Source organism: Pseudonaja textilis, chromosome 8 (genome assembly GCF_049901715.1).
Source record: "Pseudonaja textilis isolate UNSWEBS1 chromosome 8, rPseTex1.2, whole genome shotgun sequence".
NCBI lineage: Eukaryota > Metazoa > Chordata > Lepidosauria > Squamata > Elapidae > Pseudonaja > Pseudonaja textilis.
Genome location: NC_141997.1, coordinates 9,566,990 through 9,593,824, shown reverse-complemented (window position 1 = coordinate 9,593,824; position 26,835 = coordinate 9,566,990). Strand labels below are relative to the sequence as shown.

Genomic DNA, 26,835 nt, shown 5'->3' with positions numbered 1-26,835 from the left:
GCATACAAAGATTAAAACCACCACCATCACGACATATAAATCATGATGCCTTGGTTCAAACAACAACCCCACCTCCCAACAAAAAGTCACATTACCATCAAAGCTCACCTAATCTCCTGGCCTTGTGTAACTTATATTGGTGCCCCAAGTTGAAGGCATGTAAGTATTGGTGCCATGACATAAACAGTTCATTGTGAGGAGATGTCCTTGGCAAGCTTCATGCCATGGCAACCAACTTGTAAATATAAGCAGGTTGGGCTCCACCTAACAAGCCCATTACAAGGTACAAGAATTAAGAAAGGTTTCTAAATCAGACTTTTGAAAAGCCAATGAGACTCATCCTAAATCAGGTGAACCAATGAATCATCAGATAAAGATTATTTATTTAGCATGCTGTGAAATGTAATCCTTATGGTTTCTAAACCACATTTATGGCTTAGTGACTCAGTTAATTATGGTTTCTTCAATAATCATTAAGAATGTTAATAGGTTTGGCATTTGCCAAGTTCATAACTTGAATGATTCATGTTATATTTATTGAACTATAATGTTGGTAAATTTCTTTGTGAAATCAACTTTCCTGCAAATGTAGTTTTATTCAAAAACAGGAAATATTTGAACAAATATGTAATAAAGCAACAATCATAAAGGACAAACTATGCTTGATTCCCAAAGAACCTAGAAAATGAAGTTTAAAGGAAAAATATAAAGGAGGTCAGTTGGAAAATAAATTAGACTGTAATGTATTTTGGACCACTGGTCTATGCTAGTAAATCTAATTTTTATAACCCATACATTTTTTCTAACTCCTGCTTGGTTCAAACTGTGCAAAGTCCTCATTTTAAGGAGACAATAAAAACAGACATACAGTTCCAAAGAGGTTACAGACTAGCAAATAAATTTTATTCCATTCAAGTTCATGCTAAATGCAAAAGTTGAAGAATTGGAGATATGGAATATGTTCTTCACTGGGATTTGCTCTAAAAGGATAATGTGGTTTTGAAATTAAAGTCTAATGATGATGAAGTAATAATATAACATGACATGGAAAGTTGATTAATATAATTTGAATGTAAATTTAAATCTATGCACAAGAAATATATACCAACCGACACAGTGTACAATTGAAAGAAGGTTTTATTTGTTGGTTTATGTTTATGTTTGTTATGTTTCTTGTTAAAAAAAATAACAAAAAAAGAATATGTTCTTCACAATGATTTTATACATTTTATAATTATACATTAGTATCCTGTCTAACCTAATGCTTCTGAACAGACTGGGCCTCCTCTTCCAAAATGTTGCAATACATGTTAGAATGTATTTTCAATTGCAACAACTACAGAATTATTCAGCTAGTAGAGGGCAGTGTTTAGTTTGCACTGATGGTTTATGGCTCCTTTATGTTCTGAGGAGTTTCTTGTGACAGTTAAAAAGATAGTTAAAAACCATTAAGCAGCAAGACCCATGATGACTGTACACTGTACATTTTATTTCATCTGTATGGCCAGGGGTGGGCTTCAAATTTTTTAACAACAGTGTCAAGCCCGAAATTGACATAAGTGTAGCCATTTTAGTTTGTCTTAGTATATATTCTTTTTCTTATTTTCTCTGTGGTAGTAATGGGAGGAAGGGTTTCAGGCTTGACACATTCCTAAGGAGGGAGGAGTGGAGATAAAGAGAGTGTTATGGCTAGGTGATCTTCTTTCCCGTGGGAAACGAGCTGTCCGTGCTTAGGCCCCTGGAGGTGGAGATTTATGACATCAAGCAACGTTGAATTACTTCCATTGGAGAATGGGACTTTCGGGGGTTGTTTCTAACTTCTAATATTGTGGGGTAATTCCGGGTTGGGTCAGATCCGGAATTACCATGGACTTTGCCAATTTGATGCTTTCCTAAATAAAAGAAATCTTTTTGAAGATGGACTTTGTTATTTTCTTTTAAAATGGATTTCATCACTTGGAACACTGACAAACAGGTTTTCTGCCCTAATGACTGGCTGGGTGGGTGTGGCTGGGTGGTCATGTGATTAGGTGGTCATGGTTGGGTGGTCATGTGACTGGGTGGTCATGTGACTGGGTGGGTGTGGCCAAGTTGATACCACTTTTTTGCCTTAATTACCTAAAAAAAGATATACACCAAAATGTTGTTTATTATTTATGACAGTGAGAACACTCAACCAATGGAACAGTTTACCTTCAGAAGTTGTGGGAGCCACTTTTCAAGAAGAGATTGGATCGCCATTTGTCAGAAATGGTGTAGAGTCTCCTGCTTGGGTGGGGGGTTGGACTAGATGACCTACAAGGTCCCTTCCAACTCTGTTATCTGTTAAATCTGACAAAAACTGGTAAAGTAGCTCCCTGCCACTAGGCCTGTAACATCAATTTTTAAAAATGGTTTAGGAAGGGTATTCCAAGCAGGACAAAGTTACCATTTTGAGTGTAAAATAGGCCTTCGCAAAAGTATTTAAAAGCCCATGATGGTAGCTTTGCAAGGACAAAAGGCTAGCTCAGTCCTTAATGGCCCATTAACAAAGACAGGGGGCTGTGTTTCTTCCTCTATGTTCTCTTTTAGCGGAAATATTCTGCCTTTGTAATATTTCCCAAAATATTTCATTTTTCTAGGAGAAGGGTGGGTGCTAACTTCCAAAACTACCGTAATGGGTTTTTAAATACTTTGAGAAGGCCCATGTTGCAGGCCTTCTTTAAAAAATGATAATCAATTTTTAAGAATGGTTTAAGCATGGAATTTCAACCAGGACAAATCTGCCATTTTGAGTGTAACATGGGCCTTTTCAAAGTATTTAAGTATCCTGTCCTATATTTCCCTGTTTTTTAGCTCAGCTGACTTGCAGATTGCTGTGCCTCAGCTGTTTTACTCACCAGCACTGACATAGAAAGTAAGTTTTTAAGCTTAAAATGGGCGGTTTTTAAATGCTATGCGCATGTGAGCACAAAGCGCACGCTCACTGAACCGGTTGTTAAACCGGTTGCAGCCCACCACTCTTTCTCTCCATGTGGATGTAGTGCCTACCATTAAGGACTATTTCTTGAGTATAGTTTTTCAGGCAGGTACAAATCCATCTGGTGGTGATGTTGTTTATTCCACATTTTTCTAGCTTACCAAGAAGTAGATTGTCAAATGCCTTACTAAAATCTAAGTATACTACTGTATGTCCACAGCATTTCACTGGGCTACTAATTTAGTGATTTTATCAAAGAATGAAATAAGATTGGTTTGGCATGATCTGTTTTTAACAAACCTGTGCTGGCTAACTTTGTTTGCTTCTAGTTGTTCTGTTTTTTTGATTATCTTTTCCACTATGGTTTCTTCTTGAATTTCTTGTTTTTCTATTTCAGTGGTTTTCAGTGTTTTGTGAAGAAGCTCACAAAACAAGGCAATGTAGTGATCTTTCAAGTGGACATTTGTATCATCACAAAAGGGGATATCTCATTTGCAAAGGCTAAAATTACAGATAAACTATATCAATTGAACTGCAATCAGGTAGTTAATACTGCCAAGGAGGAAAAACATTCAAACTGCATTCACACATGGCACAGATAATTTGAACACAGTAGTCCTGATAAAGAAATAACTGAGAAAGACTATCCAAATGGGATAAAATAAGAAACCAGGAGAGATAGATAAATGGGTGAATTTGGTGGGAGTCACTTATCTTCCGGAAGCTGAGGGCTGGGAGGGACCAAGTCTGAAATGTCTTGGGATAGGGTTATAGGAAGTTAACACCCACTCCTCTCCTAGAAAATTGAAATAGCCTAGGAAATATTAAAAAGGCAGAATATTTCCTCTAAAAAGAGTAGAAACTCAAGAAGCAGAAACTCACCTCAAAAGCAGAATCTCACCCCCACCTTTGTTAATGGGTGGGCCAGAATACTTTACATAACAAGGAACTCCAAGTAAATCTATAGCAATTGCCAAAAGCCCTTTTAAGAGCATAAATCATCCAGCAAGGCTAGACCAAGCCTGGAACTCAGGACAGCCTACAGAGTTGCCCCTGGGAGTCTGACAACCAATGGGATACATTTCTTACACAGGAACAGGAAACACTAAGATGGGGCCCAACAAAGGTTATAAAACCCAGGCACTCTCAGCAATTCAGCCCTTTTGGACCTTCTCTTCTCACCCTTTTTACTGATCTCTTCCCTTTCACTCTAGAGCTCCAGGCCATGTGATCCTGTCCACCATTAAACCTTCCAAGCAGCCTCCATGTTTCCAGTGTGTTTTTCCCCACTTGGAACTGAACCCAGAAGGATATTTCTTTCAACAGGGTATAGTGGTGGGATTCAATTTTTTTTACTACCGATTCTGTGGCTTGGCGTGGTGGGCATGGCAGGGGAAGGATACTGTACAATCTCCAGTCAGAGGTGGTAGTTGCCAGTTCTCCGAACTACTCAACATTTCTGCTACCAGTTCTCTAGAACTGGTCAGAACCCGCTGAATACCACCTCTGGTAGGGTAAGTCTTTAGCTAATGACCAATATAATTTTGTTAACAATGTGAATTGTTGGGATTGGAGTCACTACCCACACAGTCATGTGATATCTCACTTGCTTATGTGCATAATTGTGACTAAAATTCCAGGCCCAATTGTTGTCTTAAATGGAGGACTGTCTTTATAATTATATACTCTGATGATACCTCACCACCAGCTGACAGAAGTTCTCCTCAATGGATTCATATACATTTTAAAAAGAATGGGGGAAGGGTCAAGCCTGGAACAGCCAAAATAAGAAATCTCAAAGTATTTATCCTCTGATGACAACAGTGAAAGAAACCACCCACTCAGGAAGAAGCAGAAGAATTTCAAACTGATGAGTCTCTACCAACTTTTCAACAGGAAGGGTTGAAAATGAGTGACTGTTGTCCAGAACAACTCCTCACATGGTTATAGACTCCAAACAGGGATGTTTAAACTCTGTTGCTGGAAATGAATTTTAATCATGAACCCAATTCTTCTGATGCCACTGATCCCTTCCTTTCATCATTCTGCTTTTGAATAGGAGGGTTGTTTGTCCTTGACCTATTATTTTTTAGAAATTGAAAGAAGCACCTAGTTCCTGCTATGGTACCACTTGCAAGTGAGAGAATCAAAAAGTGAATGCTTCATTTTGCCCCTGGAATGATGATAGTGATGGAGGTTCTGCTTCTAAAACAGACTCACATCTAATCATGTGAAGAAGGCATCAGCAATAAGTAGTATTCAGAATCCTAATGTGAAGGACAACTTCATCCTGCAAAATCTCCTAAGGTTTTCTAGTGACTTCTGAAAGCAGAAGTTTAACAGGAGTTATAATTAGGATTTAAGACAAGATATTGAATCTAATTAATATTACTCTTAAAATAGTATATATTTCAACAAGATACTATTATATGGTTTGAACACAAAAGCAAAAGATCCAACCAAAGATGCCATGACTTACTTAACAAAGAGTCTTCTGTCTTAAAGATAGTTTTTCTTTTCCCTAGTCTCATTGTTCCTCCCATGTTGCCAGGATTATGTTCAGGCATATCAATGACCTTAAGAAAGAAAGAAAGAAAGAAAGAAAGAAAGAAAGAAAGAAAGAAAGAAAGAAAGAAAGAAAGAAAGAAAGAAAGAAAGAAAGAAAGAAAGAAAGAAAGAAAGAAAGAAAGAAAGAAAGAAAGAAAGAAAAGAAAGAAAGAAAGAAAAAACATTTTTGTATAATTTATGCTTCAGACAAACCAAACACATAAAAAATGAAATATGTACCTATAAATCTACCTGTATTTCTATCAAAATACTGCACATAATAAAGCCAGACTCCACCAGCAACTTATTTATCACTGAAATCAAAATGGTAAACATATTCCTAGAAAAGTTCTAGTAATCAGTCCTAATATTTAATATATAGAAACAATATTTATTCATATTCATACTGGAGTAAGATTTGTTCCAAAGCAGCAGTAAAACATGAAATATTATCCCTGTTATATTTTATTTATTTATTTGATTTACATGGACTCCCATCTCAAATATATGACTCCAAGTGGCTAATATTTCAGAAGACCTGATCGTTTTAATTCTAAGCTAAAGAACACTAAAAGGCAAAGTAAAGTTTGGATTACTGTGATAAAATTCTTTGGATTTAAATGCAGGGTATATAGTTCATATCAAAATAAACTAAGGTGGATTCACTGCATTAGTGACAGGACTGAATGCTTTCAGATAATATGTGAAAAGATGATCCTCACATCAATAGCTGGTACTATCACACCTTAAATTTCTGTAATTTTCTACATTTATTTAGAGAGCAGAAAAGTTTTTTTTAAAAAAAACCAAACACCGAACTTTTGTTCTTCATATTTATGTAACATGTGACAGTTATATTCTTGGCTCCACAGGTTTGATTCAAACATTATACTGAATCATAACTTATTTTGTTCACTTTTAGATTTAAAAAAACCTCCCTTTTTATGACTTGAAGGCAATGGTAAACTACTTCCAAAAATCTTACCAAGAAAACTGCAAGGACCAGTCCAGACAATTGCCTGGAGTCAACACAAAGGCATAGACACTTGATGGATTACAAATAAACAAACTAAATTATGACCACATTTTGTATGAACTAAAATGGATGGTTACATATGCTTATGCTTTTCAAGTTCACAGATGGATTATGATATAATCAGACTCCTGCTAAATCTGACTGATGGCTAATGAAAGAGAAAGGGAAGCTGGTGAAGAGAACTTGGAAGTAGTTGACATTTGCCATCTAGAATCATCATGTATTTTTTTGTTGCTAAAATTTACGCTTAACCTACTCAATGGCCAATCAGGATTTTGAAAATAGCCCAAACATAATAAATATATGAATGATTACAGTACAATCTAAACATAAAAATACAATTATACATTCCTATCAATAACTACTGAAAGTACGTTAAAATAAGTTAAAATGCTAAAACACAGTAATATTGAAAAGCCCAAGAAAAGGAGAAAGTTTTCAGTATTAAAAAATAATAATCCTTCCTCCTGAGGAAATCTACTGAAAAAGCTCTTTCCTCTGTATGGACGATTGGATGATTACTAGAAGGTCTCTCTAGATATGAATTATAGAGTAAGCGTCCCTCAATATCTTCACAACAGATCTTCTGCTTGAAAAGCATGGTGATTACTATATAAAGCTTTTTTTTTATTTTATTTTTTATTTTTAGATATACATCAATATCATTATATGAACAGTGAGGCATCTGGGTATCATTCATTTAAATACAAATAATAATAACAATATTAATATTTGTTACATTAATCATATTTGTGTAATTATGGTGTTATTATACATATTTGTATTAGAGGGTATTCCTTCATTGTTTAGTTGTTCAGTGTTTTTGTGTGCCATTCCAATAACAATCACAATATTATTTAAATGTACATAGTAATACCATCTTTCAACATCTAATCTTTACATCTAGTTATTACTTTTAGTAGATTATATAAAAATATGTATAATAATAATCCTCCTTGATCTTGTCTTTACCTCTATTCTGGCCCTCAATAAAGCCAATCTTATATTAAACAGCATTCCCTTTCTAACCAGCATCTCTTGTCTGTTTTAATATTTCAATTCTTATTCATTTTTTGGCTTGCCTCCCAAACTCCTCCCTTGGGTCTTTGTCTCTGTCTATATCTTTCCTATTTAACCCAAATATTTCTTTCATCTCTACTATCCTTTGCTGTTGTATCTCCACAGGATCTGCCCAAGCCCCTATCTTCTCTTCAAAAATATCTTTCTTTTTATCCAATCCCATTTTTTGATCTTTTCATATATATATTCCCTGATTTGCTTTATAAGTCTTTATTGTCTTCTCCTTCTTCTCTTCTTGTTTTATGTTTTATCTGTTCTATCTTTTCCTCTGGTCTTTCTATTATCTCCTCTATTTCCTGTGGTTTATTATCTTTATTCATTATCTCTTGTCGAACATTTTCTGATTTCCCCACAATTTCATGCATTAAGTCTTTTATCTCCCTGTGGTTCTTTGTCAGCATATGATAGGTACTTTGGAGCATCAACACCATTTTTTAAAAATCCAGTCACCTCCCCCTGATGCAACATCTTGTCTTATTTTGGTAGGTCCAAATATTGCTCAATAGCCTGTCAATAGTCTCTCACCACCCCAAAATCTCAATTGTCTATGATAATTAAGATTTAACAATGCTTGTTTAAGGATGGTGTTGACATAAGGCTCAAGGAGAGAGACATATATACTCAAGGAGAGGAGGAATTCATGTCATTGTCAGTGGAAGGTGTGAGTTGCAGATGCATCATCTTACAATCTAATCCCAAAACTTAACAAAGGTTATGCAATGAGCTTCAACAGATATCAATAAAGCACCTACACTGTCAGACTGTCCACAACTTGAATTTCTAAATAGAAATGATCCTTGGCTCCATTTGTTGAGAAAGGTAATTTTTACTATGCAGTGCTACAATACTCTTTGATTTATTAGAGATCAAAGAATATTGTAGGACTGCATAGTAAAAATTGAGAATTGTGCACCAACATCCCTAAATTCTATTCCCCGCTTAACAGTCTCTCATTGTCTACCCCAGTGTAACCAAACAAGTCCACGCAAAGTGTTTTCATAATGGTCAGTTCAAACACAGTTTGATATGCAGCTCTCTCCTTCTTCCAGCTGGATGAGCTTGAGTAACCATACAGGGGTAAAGAGAGCAAATGTCATGATAAAGTAATGTAGATAATGTGATTGATATAATTGGCATCATTTATTCAATGTCATGGGACCATTGTCATTTTTAATGGCTACCCATGCTCTTTTGCTTTTTCTTCATTTGGATAAAACAGGAGGCAATATCAGGTTCTGAGAAAAGCAGGACTAAACATGAAACCTATGTAAAAGTCCTGCAGTATTTTTATCCTTGAGTGCATATAATGAAACCTCAGTGTAGACTGGTAATGGATATGTTCATTTTCACTGTTTTCTTGTGATAACAAAGAAACATCTTTACCAACTTGATAATTTAAGGACAAAGTAGGGAACTATTCAAGTCTCTGCTTGGCTTGAATATTTAAATATATTAAAATATATTAAAATTATTATAAATAATAAGTTTTAAATCTTCATTGGTATATATTTTTATTATTTACATATATAGATAACGAACACAATGTGACCATACTTGCATTTCTTCTGCCATACATACCGAAGTAAAAAAACAGATAACATACATGCTATTTATACAGTACTAGTTTTGTACAGTTATTTTTGACTAATGTACTCTTACCCTCGTTATTTTATGTTCCGATTCCTACCTCTCAATTCCAACCATTTGTAAAATCTATTCTATGTATCATAGTATTCTGTCTCCCTTTTATTTTTTAGTTCTAGTCTATCCAATTCTGCGCAAACCCATATTTTCTTTATTATCTCCCTTTCTGAAGATATATTTTTGCTTTTCCACTGCTGGGCATATTCCATTCTCGCTGCTGTCATAATAGTATTAAATATATAGCCCCTTTACTCTGTTGTAATTCCTAGTAGAAATAGTTCTGGCTTAAATTCCAAGTGTTGTCCCACCATTTTTTCAAGCCACATCTGAATCCGTTGCCAAAATTCCCTTGCTCTATTACACCTCCACCACATGTGGTAATATGTGCCTGGTAGTTGCTTGCATTTCCAACACATTGGGAATGTATTTCTAAACATTTTAGCCAATCTTGCTGGAGGTAGGTGCCACCTGTAAAATATTTTATGCAAATTTTCTTTATAAGATGTGGACAATGTTAGTTTCCTGTTCCTTTCCCAAAATTTTTGCAACCTATCCAATTCAATATTGTATCCAAATTTTTTAGCCCACGCCACCATTGTCTCCTTAACTTGTTCTTCCTCCAAGTTTTAAACCTTCATTCGCTCAACTGTGTCACATTATTTCTATCTAGCAGAAAATACATTTTGGTCTGGATCTAGGTTTGCTACAGCTTACCATGTAGCCATCTCATCAAATCTGTTAACTCAATCAGATTTAAAATTACCAATATTCTTGACAGTAATTACTTTCCAGGTTAACTGTACTTGATCTTTTGTGAACTTGAAAATAAATTTCCTTTTTCCTAATTTGGGGGAGGGGACTTTCTCAGTGTTAGAAATTTGACATTCTTGTGGAAAATGTTTTCAAGTGAAACAGCAACAATTTATTGTTGCAACTAACTCATAACTGTTTCTTCATTTACTATGTTAGCTTTTAAAACTAGCAGCATTTTGAGTCTTATAGTACAAATTTTGGTACAGATTAGTATATTAGTAAATATATATAACAAACTCTTACTCTAAGATTAACATTTGTCTACATTATTTCCATAATCCCTTATTTAATCATCAAAGCCCAGATCAACTTTTAATTTCAGTTTTTCACAAAAAGTCCAGTAATGATTCATATCGCTTTAATCACTATTTGTTAATGAAACCACGACTGGTTTATTTAATTGCACCAAACTCTAAATAAAACAGGAATGGAAAATCCTAAGCTCTAGCGTAGACCCATGCTTCTCAACTTTGGCAACTTTAAAGTACATGAACTTCAGTTCCCAGAATTCCCCAGGCAGCATGAAGTTCACCCATCTTAAATTTGCCAAGACTGAAAAATGCTGATCTATAGAAAGGGATTTTTCCATTCCTCTTGTACTGGTTCCTACTTACTTATCAGCAATTATAATGCAAAATCCTCATTCCCAACTCACCCCACAGTAATGATAATGCAAAATCCCAACTATTTTCTGCAGCACTCTGGCAGCCAAAACAGGGTGCGGGAGGCCACGCATTGCTCCCTGTGCCCCATTTTGGGCCTGGATGGCCTCGTGCACCACCCTGAAAGCCAAAACAGAGGGACTCCTGGGAGGGGCAGGGTCAGCCAGAGGTGGGATTAGCCGGTTCTCCAAACTGGGATTAGCCGGTTCTCCGAACTGGGCAAACAGTTAACAAGCGGTTTGCCTGAACAAGTGTGAACCGGCTGAATTCCACCCCTGGTCATTACTGATAACTAGAGAGATTTTTGCTAATGTCAGTTTCTCAGAATGGCTAAGAAGTCTTGTGCCACTAAATATATGCTATGCAAAATTAAGATCATGGCTCTATTTCCATAATATGCCAAATATTCACAGATGCAATCACATGTCAATTGGTTAAAGTGTTAGATGAGAATTGAGGCTAGCAATGAATGATCACTGGGTGACGTTGGGCCAATAATTACTTCTCAACACAATGGGATAAAAAGCAATTAGAAGATGGTCTAATACAGGGGTTACATTCGTGGCCCACCGGCCAGATGCTTCATGGACTGGCCACCCCCATCCCCAGTTTAGCGAAGGGGAAAAAAGTTGCAATACATCATGACGTGTCATCGTGAATTTGACACCCCTTAAAAGTGTCATATTCATATACACATACAGCCCCTTTAAGTTTTAGGAGAAAAGATGGGCTATTAATGATAAATAAATACATACTGGTTTTAATAATTAAAATATTTCTAACAACATTTCCCAATGAATTATATTTACATGCATAGAGTTTGAAAGATGACATATATTCCTGACACATAACTCAAAAATGAGTCAATTAAACTTTTCGAAAGGACGAGCTCTGACATGAACTCTCCAATTTTCTCATTACCTTTCTAATGTAACTGCAGCTGGATGTTCTACCAGTAGAAACAGACAAGAAACTCTTCTCTGTCCCGTATCTATGTTAACTGGAGGCTGCAAGGGTTTCTCATCAAGTCCACTTAGGATTTCCAATAATTTTCACATAATTTTTATGGAATTAAGCTGCAGTTATTTTTTTGTACCTTCATAATCTAGATACATTAAAAAATACATTATCACATTTACTCTAAGGCAACACACAGGAGAAACAATTGTTAGAAAGCAGACTTCAAAGGGGTGTTATTTCTAATTTATTCTTTTTAAACAATTAATTTAGGAAGACTTTCATCAAAGACTCCACAGATATTTTATTTGGAAGAAAATCATGGATGGAAATATATCAATTAATGACATAATCCCTTGTAGCAAACACTGCCTACCATAATTAAAGGTGGCAGAAAAATCCGACAAGAAAGTGCACATTTAAAATAACCAAATTCATAATATTTTGGTTTGTTCATGAAAAAATCACTCATGTTTTCATTTGTTTGTATAATATTTACTTTAATCTTTGACATCATCATGTCTTCTATTTGTGCTTAGAAAACCTTTGGCGATTGAAAGAGATTTTTCCTGCTTTTCTTTGGCTGGGCTCAATCTAAATGAACATTCCTTCAAAGACATTTGTTTCTAAATTTAGCATCAATTTGTTAACTATGACTTCACTACAGTTTCACTGGAAATAAAAATTAAAAGAAAGGAATAATAATTGTTACAAAGATTATTAATATAATTAGGTAAATGCAATGACATAAGATTTTGTTCAGGCCAAATGATGATTCAGGACATAACCCAACTGAACATGAACCAACCTGACATGCAAGCAGAATTTGTGCCTCCTATTGATTAAACATAATAAAAACATGAAAAAGCTGTAAAGTTTGCGCTTTTTAACAGAAGGACAAGAAATACCTAAGAATAATAGATGTTCCTAAGAAGGTGAAGTTTTCTGAATTTCTGAAAAATTGGGAGGAGGAAAATTGGAACTGGCTGTCCTTGTTTATAGCTTAATGGAGGAATATTATTTGTTTTTCCAAAGGGAAAAAGGTCAATATTCTTCATTTCAAGCAAATTAGGTCTCATTTTTAGGTATTTAGGAAGAATTCGTGCCAAAGATAAGTCTACAAACTTGAGACTTATAGTACACAATTAATAGTTAGATGATTTGTTATATCAAATATTTTTTAGAAATACAATTTTGCTAAATATGCAATTTCTCTAACCCCACCGCTTACAGCAAGTGACATTTTTTTGAAGCAACAACAGGTAAATTGACCCCCAATAACAAATTAGACAATATGGATAATCTGTGTTATTGTACTGTGCAAGTAGCTTTTAACTCCCTGAATAGAAAATAATTAGTACCAATCAGGGCCACAAAGTGCAGTAGGAGGAAAATCTAATCTTTCTCCTCATCCCATTAGTTTTTAAAACAAGTTTCATTTGTGCATTTATTAAAATTTTTGTTGAGGATGCCTCCTTTTCATGCACTGCACAAGGGTACCAGATCAGATTTTAGACAGGGACTGCTTTCCAGACAGCTAATTTACAATACTATAGTTAATAGTGATCGCCATTACAGGTAGTCCTTGAATTACAAATGTTAACTTAACAAATGTTCAAAGTTACATCTCCGCCAAAAAGACTTACGACCAGGTCCCAAAATTACGTATGTTGCAGCATAACAGTGGTCGTTCGCATTTATGAACGATTGCAGAGACACTGCAACATGCTACTTTGGTGCCACACCTGAGAGCCCCGAATTACCCATGCTCACCTCCTATGCAGCCTTGTGTACTGGAGCTCGTGTCCAGCTAGGCAGAGAAGCACCTGGCCAGCCTCTCCCCATCCCCACTGAGGCCCAGCCTCTCTCACAAGCCAGTGTAGCCCTGCCCTGTCCTGCCACTTTCTGAACCCACCTGGATTTCATAAATTGCACTACCACAGAGCTGGAGAGCTTGACACGCCACTGTCCTGATCCCCTCGTTTGCCAAAAGCACTCCTTTTCCAAATTGCAAGAGGAGCTTCTAAACAATCCTACTCTCCAGTTCCGTTGCATTTGTCCACTGCCACGGAGCTGGAGAGGCGAGTGCACCACTGCCCTACACTATCAAATAGTAATATTCCACACATTAATTTTACAATATTAAAATAGTAATATTCAACCTACTAATCATAATATTTACTTCTCTGTTCTAACATATCTTCTTTATTTTGTTTCCTTGTTTCTAACTTCCGTTTTTATTATTTAACCATTGATAAAATAGATCCTGTATTATATAGTATTCAGTTTGCTCTTTCTCCTTAATTGCCAACATTAATATGTTCATTTCTGCACACTCTAATATTTTCCTAATCACATTCTCATCCGTAGAATACCACTCATGCATCATCACAAAATTTCCATAACCGTAAAGCCTACAAACTTGAGATTTGGCACATACATTCCTCTTGGAACATACGTTCCTTTCTCACTAAGAAAGAATTTAAGAAAGAAAGGATTTTTCAAAATGACCATCAAAGCATTAGTATTTTGTATATTATTATTAATACACTTTGATGTTAAGGAGTTTGACTCCCCCCTCCCCACCTGAAATTTCTTCCAAATGCGAAACACAAGCAGAGGAGTTTCAGTTTTAGTTTCACAGCACCAAACAGCTTTTAGTACAGAACAGTTGAGCTAAGCCACACCCAGGCTACTTGCTGTCTCCTTCTTGCTCACACAACAAATACTGTTTCAGTTTCCAAACACCCCTCAGCTCTCACACACTGACAGGACGCTAGCCAGATGAATACAATGGATGCTGGTAGACAGAGGCAAAAAAAAAAATCCTTTATTTTCCTCCCCCAAAACTAAGCCCAATCACATATTTTTATAGCAAAGCATGGGTATAGAGCTAGTTTAATATATAATAGATAACTATACGTTTTTTATTCAATTTTTTTTCTGCCCCTGTTAATATCTAGTCTAGTTCTGTTAATTCTTTATAAAAACCATATAATTTTGCATCTTTCTCGTATCTAGAATGTATCTACACTTGTGAATACCATGTCGTATCAATCCCTTGATCGCTCAATTCTTGTTTATTTTTGAGCTCCCACTTCTCATTCAAAATGTCTTTATATTTAACAAAATCCTCATTAGCCTTCTCCACCCTAAGATACCTCGTGTGCACTTAATGACCTGCGCATTCGATTAGCAAATGTATGGACAAAAGCAGTAAGTTTTCAAGCTCATTTTACTTAATTCATTCCAACAAATCCTCAGGTTATGAATGTAATTGGCAAATTCCATTACTTGAGTAACTTGAGGACTACCTGTATAAATATGGATAAAAACATACACTAAGCTTCTTAGTACAGATATGGTATATATATTAAAAATTCAACTAAAAAGGGCAGAAACAAATTAAGTAACAGAAAGAAAGAAATAGAAACAGGAACATGTTAGAAAAGAGTATGGCATAAAAGAGTGATATATTTATTAATCAAAAGATAAATATTTTACTGTAAAATTATCTGGACACTTTTCAGTGGAGTTTCAGGTTTTGGGACAGAGTATTGATCTGACAGTGGTTGCACTTATTGATGACTAGGTGGTCCTACCATCCTGGTCCTCCTTGATCTCTCAGCAGACATCATCAAAAAAGCTATACTTCTGAACTAGCTGCAGAAAGTGGGAATGGGGAGCATTATATTAATGGTTCTCCACCTTTAAGACTGGTTATAGTTAGTGCTTTCGGGGGTGGGGGGCAGAAGTTGAACCCAAAGCTCCTGATCTGCAGAGTGTTTTGGGACCCAATACTCACTGCCCTCCAGTTGTTTACTACATGACACTATAAGCCAGGGGAAGTCAGCCTTTAATTTGGCAAGATGTGTTATTAGTAAGCTGCTGATACTAAGCTGTACCTCTCAATCCTTCACTGACCTAGTGAAGCTTTCAAGGTCTTGAAGCAATACCTGGAGACTGTGAGGTCTGGTTAGGAAAGAACTATAACAAGACTGACTGGCTGCAGATGTTTGGTTCTTCCAACACTGGGGACCTTTTATCTTTGGTTCTGAGCAGGGTTGCATTGGTTCACTCAGGGCTGCATTGGATATGCAATCTGGAGGCTTTCCTGGACTTTTAACTTCTATTCAAGGTAGCAACTATGTCTAGAAAAGCATAGTTTCTGCACCAATTGTATCTTTTCCTGGATTAACAGGCCTTACTTATGACCACTCATGTCTTGGGTCACTTTGCAATTGCACTATCACAATGCACTCTACATAGGGATACTCACTTAGTAGCTATAGTTAGTCCAGAATGAAACACTACAACCAGTGGTGGGATTCAAATTTTTTTACTACTGGTTTTGTGGGCATGGCTTGGTGGGCCTGGCAGGGGAAGGAAAATCTCCAGTCAGAGGTGGTATATGCCAGTTCTCTGAACTACTCAAAATTTCCGCTACTGGTTCTCCAGAACTGGTCAGAACTTGCTGAATACCATCTCTGATCACAACAGTAATGGGTAGGTACCACTGTGACCAGTGATCTATTGTATGATCTGCACTGTCTGCTAGTTTACTTCTAGATCCAATTTAACTTGCTAGTTATTATCTACCAAACCTTTCATGGCTTAGGGGACTGCTATCCCAGGAACTGTCTCCTCCCCATTAATGCAAGGGTGTCAAACTTGTGGCATCACAGTGGCATCGCATGACATATCAGGACTTTTCCCCCTTCACTAAACTGGGGTGGGGGGGCAGCACATGACACATCTGGCCCATGGGCTCCAAGTTCGACACCCCTGTCATAATGCTTTTTATGCATTCTGACAGGGTTGGTTTGCTTTGAGTTATGTAAATTAAGCAATTTCATTTAGTAAGACCCAAGAGATGAGGTGCCTCTGTTGCAGTACTTGCCCTTTGGAACAAAATCCTTCTGTACATCCTCATGCTTCCATCTTTAGACTACCTTTTTAAAAAATCCTGGCTTTTCTCAGAGGCCTTGTGCTAAATGGATGGACAGATACTTGAAATGGTGAGAAATTGCTAGGCATTGTTTCTGTTCCCTGAATAGATGCTGGCTTCATTGCTAGAGTTATTTTGTATTTATTGGTGTTTTAATTGTATAAAGCCACTCAAGATCATGAATAATGAGGCATCCTACAAATCCAATAAAATAATAAGCCAGCAATCAAACAGAGGAAATTAGGGTAACAAATATATGACAATGGTTCTGAAAGCAGCACTCAATGAGAAATGATGAAGTGGTTAATATGATGTTTATGCACATGGAGCAGAACTAAATTAGCAGTTAATATAATAGCAAATCACATGAACTTAAGTTCCAAAGCCCGCAATGGATAGCTGTGATAATTCTGTAAGCTCCCTACAAGTGCAAATAAAAACATTCATGTCACAACAAAGGGGATAGATTCGATCATGAAAAATCTCCAGAAGCTAAGCAATGATTAATGCTTTGTACTGCCATAAACTGTCAAATAACTTTTTTTTCTAATGTCCATTCCCAAAAGAACTCAGAATATGAGTTGAATATGAAATGTCAATAACAGGATAAAACTTTAACAATGGGCCCTATCCAACAACATAACATTTAATGTGGAGAAAAGCAAGGCAGGAAAAACCAAAGGTTGTAGGGGCTTCATCACTTACAGTTTAGCCGAAACGTGGCTCAAAAACAGTAACCGTGAGAGAGATGTTGGAGTCCTAGTGGACAATAACTTAAACATGAGCTAGCAGTATGCGGCAGCAGCTGAAAAAGCTAATACAATCCTTGGTTGTATAAATAGAGGCATAGAATCAAAATCACATGAAGTATTAGTACCATTTTATAAATCCTTAGTAAGACCACACTTGGAATACTGCATCCAGTATTCACCATATTACAAAAAAGTGTTAAGACATTGGGGAAAGTGCAAAGAAGAGCAGCTAAGATGATTAAAGACTTGGGGACTAAAACATATGAAAAACAGTAGCAGGAATTGAGTATGGCCAGTCTAGAGAAAAAAAGGACTGAAGGTGACATGATAGCAATATTCCAGTATTTGAGAGGCTGCCACGAAGAAGAGAGGTTGACTTATTTTCCAAAGCAGCAGAAGGCAAGACAAGAAACAATGGGTGGAAACTAGTCAAGGAGAGAAGCAACTTGGAATTAAGGAGTAACTTCCTAACAGTGAGGACAATTAACCAGTGGAACAGCTTGCCTTCAGAAGTTGTAGGGGCTTCATCACTGGAGGTTTTTAATAAAAGACTGGACAGCCACCTGTCTGAAATGGTATAGGGTCTCTTGCTTGAACAGGGAATTGGACTAGAAGACTTCCAAGGTCCCTTCCAGCTGTATTCGGATTGATGAAAATTTAAGTATATGCCTTTGCACATTAAACAAAACTCCATTCATACAGCCTATAGACCTGGGGATTATTCTGCAACTGAAAAATTTTATAGGAAGAGATGCTGTGATAAACTGACACTTGTGTTGGAAGACGAAAGAGATACAGGAGGGCAACACATCTAGAAAACCTTAGAAACTATAAGTTAAAGTCAGCAATGTTCAATTTCACTGCACCTTCAAAAGCTCAGTATATTCCAATATTGGCAAATGGCTAGAAAAACTATTTTTATTCATTGATGTCACTGAATTTAATTCATTGACTTGCAGTTTGAAGGAAATGGACCCTTGAATGACGCAGAGGAGGTATTGCGGATAGCAGATGATGACAGAAAGTGAGGGAGTTGCCAATTCTCCTAATAAAGTTGTTGTTGATTATTTTTGCCGACTCCTCCTCTGATCATGAAGTCTCCCTTGTCATCCTCACTTATACAGTATGTTGTTTAGAGTTAATCATATAAAACCACCATCTTACAAGCTTCAGTTAAAATTGGACCCTTCAAATCAATAAGTAAAATGAAATAGACTTAGTTATGTAAAAGTGTGGGATTTGTTTTGGCTAAATGATATCTTATTTACTATTTCATGGACATTCTGCTTTAATGAATATCTTTTGCCACAACTGGCCCTTTAAATTAAGTTTTTATTACATCCTTTTCTGTTTAATATTTTAATTCATACACATTTCTCAGAATTTATGAAACCACTACAGATAAAATAAACCCACATATCTCAGTCAAAACATTGGAGGAAACTCATAGGATCAGGAGCCAAAAAGTACTGACTTACACCTTATTAAATCTATTCAAAAAATTGTACTGCCAGACTCCTCCTATGGTAATTGAGGGAATAAGGAAAATTAAATTGAAAGTAGGGAAAGATAAAGGAAGTTTAGAGAATCTGTAAACCTCAGTTATCCCTATGCTAATAGCTGGAAATGCATACAATTTTTAACATGTCCCACCTCAAAACACATTTCATTTGACTTCACGTATATCTTATAAAGAAACACTAATGTCATGTGAATTATATAAGGCGTGGATTCCTAAAGTAATGCCTATTATAGTGATTTTTAAAATAAAAGCCCCTCCTTGGCAACTATTCAAGTAGGATTTGAATAAGCACTGTTATAAACAGCCACGCTTCCAATATGTGTTAAAGATTGCTTTTTATTTATTTATACTATTAACCTGCTCTTACACCAGAAGAATACAGAGAAAGGTTTACAAAAGATCAACAAAAATAAGCAGTTTAAAACATTGCAGCTGTTTAAAGAACTTACTTTGTGATTTTTAAAGCAACTACCAGTAAAAAGATGGGCTACTTTAATAAGTATCCTAGAGTTACTGGCTCATAAGAATTTCAAAACACTTCTTCAGAATCATTTCTGAATAATGTGCAACCTTTTATACGATTGTATTGCAACATAAAAGCCAAAAGAAATAGAAATAGACCCAAAAGCTCCATATAAACATTGAGTGGATTTTGTATGTGTGTGCTTCTGAATCAATATTGTCTCGTGGCACACTGTCTGCTCAAGTCTCTGCAGTTTTCCTGGCAGAAGAAATTTGCTATTGTCTTCTTCCTAAAAGCTGAAAGAGAGTGAATGGTCCAAAATCACCCAGATAGCTTTGTGCCTAAGGCAAAACTAGAACTAATAGTCTCCTGGTTTCTAGCTGTGTACCTTAAATACTACAGTGAACTGATTCTTCTGGAGTGTTTTACAATTCAGAAATTTGCTTCAAAGGCAGGGGTGAGATTCATTTTTTTAACAACTGGTTCTGTGGGCATGGCTTAGTTGGTGGATGTGGCTTGGTGGTCATGTGACTGGCTGGACGTGGCCAACTCAATACCTCTCACATTGAGGCACACATCTCCTTGCCTGGCCTCTCATGACCGTGGGGATGCTGCAACAGTCGTAAGTGTGAAAAATGGTCATGTCACTTTTTTCAGTGCCATTGTAACTTTGAATGGTCACTCCACACAAGCAAAGTACCAGCAAAGGAAGGGGAAAAAATTCCAGAGAAGTTCCTGAGACAGGAAGTCTAGTCCTGCCAAGAATGTAATAAGGGTTAATGGAGAGGCAGTTGCTGTAAGCAACACCAGAATGTTTCCTTCCTGCCTTCCTTACAGGATTAGGCCAGTAATTTCTTCTAACAATCGGTTCTCCAAACTGCTTAGAATGGTAACAACCGTTTCTAGTGAATAGGTGCGAACCTGTAGAACCCCACTCCTGTTCAAAGGAGCATATATTATAAATCTACAGAAGTGCCAGCAAACTCTCTCTCCTCTATGTTTTTTTCTGCATTATTGCAGAAAAAAATATTCTTGGAAAAATCACTAAAAATTCACTAAAAATGGCTTGCAAGCTGGGAGTAACCTAAGACAAGGAAAATTGCTGCTCTAAATTCAGTGTAATTTTTTTGCTGTACAAAACCAAGAAGAATTATTCTCTACTTGGAAAACCTGGAACGACATCATTCATTTGCATAAGTCAATTGCTTTATCAGAGACTGAATAATTATTATTAAAATGCAAAGAAGACATTTCATGAATCCCTCTAAAACACAGGGAATCTGTCTTATCTTTATATGTGTATGTGTGTGCATGCATGCATACTGAGTACAATTGGCTTCAAGTAATGATAATAGTAATAATATTCTTAAACATCAATAATAATAATAATATTTACTTATCCATTTTAGTAAATCTTCATTGTAATTAACCTTTCTCTTTTACTTTTAGGTTTCTAATCTCTTTTTCTGCTATTTAGACATTGATAAAACAAATCCCATGTTTAAAAAGTTTCATTTTTTTATAATATTCATTTTTATCGTAGCTATTCTTCCTATCAAGGATAGTTGTAAAATTCTCCAAGTCTGATTTGATTTGTTGCAGGAGCTTATTGTAATTGTCTTCTTTAATGATAACACATCTTGCTGTTAATTGAATTCCTAAATATTTTACTTTCTTAACTATCTGGATGTCTGTTTGCTTCCTTAAATCTTTTTTCTGTTTATTTATAAGATTTTTAGCTAATATTTTAGTTTTCTTTTTGTTTATTTTCAATCCTACCATTTCACTACACTCTTCTATTTTTAATTAATTTAGGTCCAGTTTCTTGTGGTTCTTCTAAAATAAATACCAAGTCATCTGCAAATGCCTGTAGTTTGTATTTTTCTTTATTTATTTCCATACCTTTTATTTCTATATCTTGTCTAATATTTCTATTTAACACTTCCAACGTCAATATAAATAGTAATGTGCCTTTGTTTATATTAAAGTTCTCTGCATTGTCCCCATTAACCATCACCTTTGCAGTCTGTTTAGAGTATATTGGCTTAATCATATTAGTAAATCTTTCACCAAAGTCCATTTGTTTTAATTGATTGCCAATTTAATGAATTGCCAATTTACGTTGCAAAAAGCTTTCTGTGCATCTAAAAAGATCAGCGCCATTTGTTTTTAAGAATGTGTTTCATAATATTTCAGTGTATTCAAGATGACTCTCATATTGTTTTTAATTTGTCTCTTAGGTAAGAATCCATTCTAAACTGAATGTATACATTCATTCAAAAATCTGTTTAATCTCTCTGCTTTTATTCAGGCATATATTTTATAATCAACATTCAATAGTGATATTGGCCTATAATTTTTAATCCGCATTAAATCTGAATCTTCTTTTGGCTTAAGAGTAATATTTGCTTCTGTCCAAGTATTTGATATCTTAGCTTCTAACAATACTTCATTATAAATTTCCAACCTTGACAGTCGTAGAATGTCTTGTAAATACTTATAGAATTCCGCTGGTGGACCATCTGGTCTTGGCATTTTATTATTCTTTTTGTATCTTGATCGCCTCTATTATTCCCGCTGGTCGACCATCTGGTCTTGGCATTTTATTATTCTTTTTGTATCTTGATCGTCTCTATTATTCCATTATCATTATCCTTTCATTTAACATAGCTTTCACTGTTTCAGGCACTTTAGGTAATTCAGCTTTTCCAAATATTGTTTTATTTTATCTTCTGAATTTGTTTCTTGACCATACAGATTTTTGTAGAAATCCTGAATTATTTTCTTTTTACTTTCATTTTGATAATGGAGAGTTCCTTTCTCATCTACCAATCTATGTATCAGTTTCTTTGCTTTCTCTATTTTTAGTTTATATGCTAACCATCTTCCTGGTTTGTTAGCATTTTCAAAGAAGTTTTGTTTTGCACTTTTATTTTTTTATGCCAATTCTTCTTTTTCCATTAGATTCAATTTATGTTTTATTAGTTCCATTTGATTTTTTTAGATTCTTTTTTTTTGTGATTCTTTTTGTAATTTTAATTCTAGTCTTTTGTGTTTGATATAGTGTCTTTCGATATTGTTTCTTTTTCTTTTTTCTTCCTGTGTAAGTTATGGCTAGTCCCCAGAAATATGCTTTGGCTGTATCCCATACATTTTGCAGTTAGGTCTCTTTTTTATTATCTTTAGAAAAGAAACCCATTTCTTTTTCCATTGTTTGTGTAAATTCTTTATCCCTTAATATGTATTGATTCAACATCCATCTCATTTTTTTCTTTTGTCCTTTCCACTTGACTTTTACTGGATTATGGTCTGCCCATATATTCGATTCTATTTGTATATCTTGCACGTTTGCTTTTAAATCTGGTGACATCCATATCATATCTATTCTTGACCAAGATTGATGTCTGTTTGAATAAAATGCATGTTGATTTTTCTTATGATTTATTTATCTCCATATATCTTGAATACATATTCTTCTGCCATTTTGAAGAAAGTTTTTGGAAGAGTTTATCTTGCCTTTTTGGCTACTTTACTGCTTCTATAGTCAAGTTTTGTGTCTACAATTGCATTAAAATCCACTACCACACAAATATTTTCATAGTCCATTTCTATAATTTTCTTATTAAGTTTTTCTTAAATTTCTTCTTGTTTATTACTTAGTGCATATATCACTATCAAAAGTATCTGTTTATGACTTAGTGTTACTTCCACCATCAAAATTCTCCCATCCATCTGTATAAATTTGTCTGGCATTTATTGTTTCTTTAATATATAAAACCACCCCTCTTTTCTTTTGTCATGCTAATGAAAAAAATAATTTCCCAATTTTAGGGTGTTCTAGTAATTCATTATGTTGTTTTTTAATGTGAACCTCTTATAGACAGATTAAATCTAATTGTAGTTTTTGTAATTTAGTAAAAGTTTGTTTCCTTTTCATAGTGGAATTCAATCCATTTATGTTAATTAATAGCTGTGATTCTTCTTCCATTGTTTCACTTAATATTTCAAAATATTATTTTAATATTTTGTTCATTTTTAACTGTCATCTGCTGAAAATTCCCTATTTTTTCATCCATATTTTGTATTTTTTCCTTCATCTCTCCCAACTCATTCTTCATCTCATTGTGGTTTCTTGCCAATGCCTCTTGTAGTGATTGAAACATTGACTGCATCTCTTTTTGAATTATATTCATTTTCTCGTTGTATCAGACTGTCTAATGATTTTGATTTGATGGACTGAATGCTGCTGCTGATGGTGAAGATGTGCTCCCTTCTTATTATAGTTAAGTTTTGAGTACTTGTCATTTTAAGATGTATTAGTAAATTTAAAAATGATAAACAATAATAATTCAAAATAAAACCAGAATAATCCAAAATCCCGAGCTAATTCCTCTTCCCACTTTTGAAATATTACCAAAAGAAATTCACAGTCCTTCTTTTTCCCAGTCGCTAGTCATCTTCACAGTTCTTTACTATTATAATCCACAAAGTTAATCTGTAAATTAATCCAAACTGTTTCTTTTAAAAAACAGCTGCTGTTTCTTCTTCTTTTAGCAAATAGTATTTGTAATCCAGAGGTCATCAAATCCCCACTGTTTTGTAAACCACAGTATCTTACAAATCAAAGAATCATCCACCTAGTCTCAAAATAAATCCCTGCTGTTTTCCAACTTCAAACTGCTCAGCATATTTATAATCCATAAAAGAGAGTTACAGTGTTAAAAAAAAAGTTTCAATATTTTCACTTGTTTTCAAATGTCTAATATAAACAAATTGCAGGTGTTACTTGTAGCAATAACGATCTTATCAGCAGTCAAGGTCTTTTCACTTTTCTGGAGCCCTTCCCCACCAGTAGGTGTCGCCCTATTTCTCTAATTTTACTTCTGAATTTCTAAAGTGTGAAAGAACTTTTTTTCTTTTTTTAAAAGTTTCGAAAGTCAAAATTTCATTTTGAATATATTCTAGTATTTTTTAACTCAATTAAAGTTGCTAAAACAACCAGTCCAGTTTTCCTCTGGCTTTAAAATTTATTCTCTCGAAAAATTCTCTTCTCCCTTTTTCGGATCTGTCAACAGCTTACAGTCTTAATTGCCGCTAATCTTGAGAAGTGGGAGAAAACTACTACTACTCCTCTCTTGAGTCCCACTTTCACTAGAAGTTATTACAGGGGCAAATTTCTCAACAAAAGTTGGAAAAATCTCACCCAACTCAGCCACACTGTTGTTAAATCATCTCTTCTTTGCTTCTTCAATCGAGCTGTCATAGCCTTGGTCTAGCCATAATGGCTGTCTTTTTGTCCCACTGGTCTGAAAGGCTTTTCCAGATCAAACAAGGAGATTGCAGCCTCCTTGTGATTGACAGAGTGTCCCCTCTATCTTTGTCACCCCTCTGAAGTGACTTTGGACAGGGCCTCCTGGCAGGCAGAATTTGGCAGTTCATGAAGCCCCGTGAAAACCACACTGTTTCACCATGATGTCAGCTCTGCCCTCCTGTCTTGTCTTGTCTTATTGAAGCTATATTATCTTTACCAACAAATAATATTTGTGCTTTGCTTTAATAAAAATAGATGGATGAGCATGTAATTGACAAAAGGTATTGCTCAGTTGAAAATCTGGAAAAATGAAATAATATTAAAGTAACAGCAGCATCTGGCATATGATATCCAAGTAATACCCCAAAGTTATCAATAGCATCTCTTGAGTAGAAATAATCAAGTCATCTGGAAGATCAGAAAACTGATGCTGTTAAAATTAATGTTCATAGGTTAACTCATAGCAGCTATTTCACAATGTTACAAAATATTTAAAAAATCTATTTAAGAATTTTGTGTTATTTCATTCTAGTTTTGTCTTGTGTTATTGATGTAGATTAGCAAAATATTGAACTATTGCTATTGCCTTACATGTCTAGTTTAATCTAGTTTAGTCTAGCCTGGACTAATTTATAGGCCTGGGATTTCTTTATGGGTTTTCATCAAAGTACTATCAGATATTATCCAACTTAACTTGCAGAAGTAAACCACTATAAGTAGTTCTTTAGGCTACGGCTACATATGCTGAGACATTAAAAAACTTATCCCAAACTTTTTTCTAATCTAGTATACTTGGGTTCATGGTATTATTGATATTTTATAGTTTTTTAAAAAAATGCTAGACTCCAGTTTATATATTGGGTGCCAAAGTTAGATATAACAGATAACAGATAATCAGAGTTGGAAGGGACTTTGTAGGTCATCTAGTCCAACCTCCCACCCAAGTGGGAGACCCTACACCATTTCTGACAAATGGCAGTCCAATCTCTTCTTGAAAATCTCAAGTGATGGTGCTCCCACAACTTCCGAAAACAAGCTGTTCCATTGGTTGATTGTTCTCACTGTCAGAAAGTTTATCTTTATTTCCAGGTTAATTCTCTCCTTGTTCAGTTTCCATCCATTATTCCTTGTCTGGCCTACAGGCGCTTTAGAAAATAGCTTGACCCCTTCCTCCCTGTGGCAGCCCCTCAAATATTGGAAGACTGCTATCCTAGTCCTTCTCTTTCCTTCTCTTGTATGTTTTAGCCTCCAGTCCCCTAATCATCCTGGTTGCTCTTCTCTGTACTTTTTCTAGAGTCTTAACATCTTTTTTATAACGTGGTGACCAAAATTGGATGCAGTACTCTAAGTGTGGTCTTACTAAGATTTTATAGAGTGGTATTAGTACTTCCCTTGATCTTGATTGTATCCCTCTGTTAATACAATTTAGGATTGCATTAGCTTTTTTGGCTGCTGCTGCACACTGCTGGCTCATATTTAGCTGCTTGTCCACTAAGACTCCAAGATCCCTCTCACAGTTACTGCTGTTGAGCCTGGTTTCACCCAGTCTATATGCGTACTTTTGGTTTTTCTTGCCTAAGTGTAAAACTTTACTTTTCTCTACATTGAATTTCATTTTGTTAGATACGGCCCAATGTTCTAGTCTGTCAAGATCCATCTGGATCTTGAGCCTATCTTCTTGGGTGTTAGCTATTCCTGCCAGCTTAGTATCATCTGCAAATTTGGTAAGTTCCCCTTCTATTCCCTCATCTAAGTTGTTCATGAAGATATTGAAGAGTACTGGGCCTAAGACGGAATCCCGTGGCACCCCACTGCTTACTTCCCTCCATGTAGACTTAGACCCATTAAGAACTACTCGATGAACACAGTTTGCCATCCAGTTGCAAGTGCATCTAGTGGTGGTGCTATCTATTCCACTTTTTTCTAGCTTACTAAGAAGTAGGTTGTGGTCTACTTTGTCGAATGCCTTGCTGAAATTTAAATACATTATGTCCACAGTATTTTGCCAGTCTACTAATTTAGTCACTGTGTTGAAGAATGAAATAAGATTGGTTTGGCATGATCTGTTCTTAACAAACCTGTGCTGACTGCTAGTTATTACTTTACTTGTTTCTAGATGTTGGCAGATCTGTTTTTTCATT

General features: G+C 35.4%; 1 protein-coding gene across 10 annotated transcripts in view; it reads right to left on the bottom strand.

The window, feature by feature from the left end:
• CTPS2 (CTP synthase 2) overlaps positions 1-26,835 on the bottom strand; it is a 162,626-nt gene that overhangs the window by 68,121 nt on the left and 67,670 nt on the right. For all 10 annotated transcript variants that reach the window (XM_087938294.1, XM_087938289.1, XM_087938291.1 and 7 more), the window contains one exon: positions 5,439-5,535. In XM_087938294.1, the coding sequence (XP_087794420.1) occupies positions 5,439-5,535 (97 nt within the window). The remainder of the gene's footprint in view (positions 1-5,438; positions 5,536-26,835) is intronic.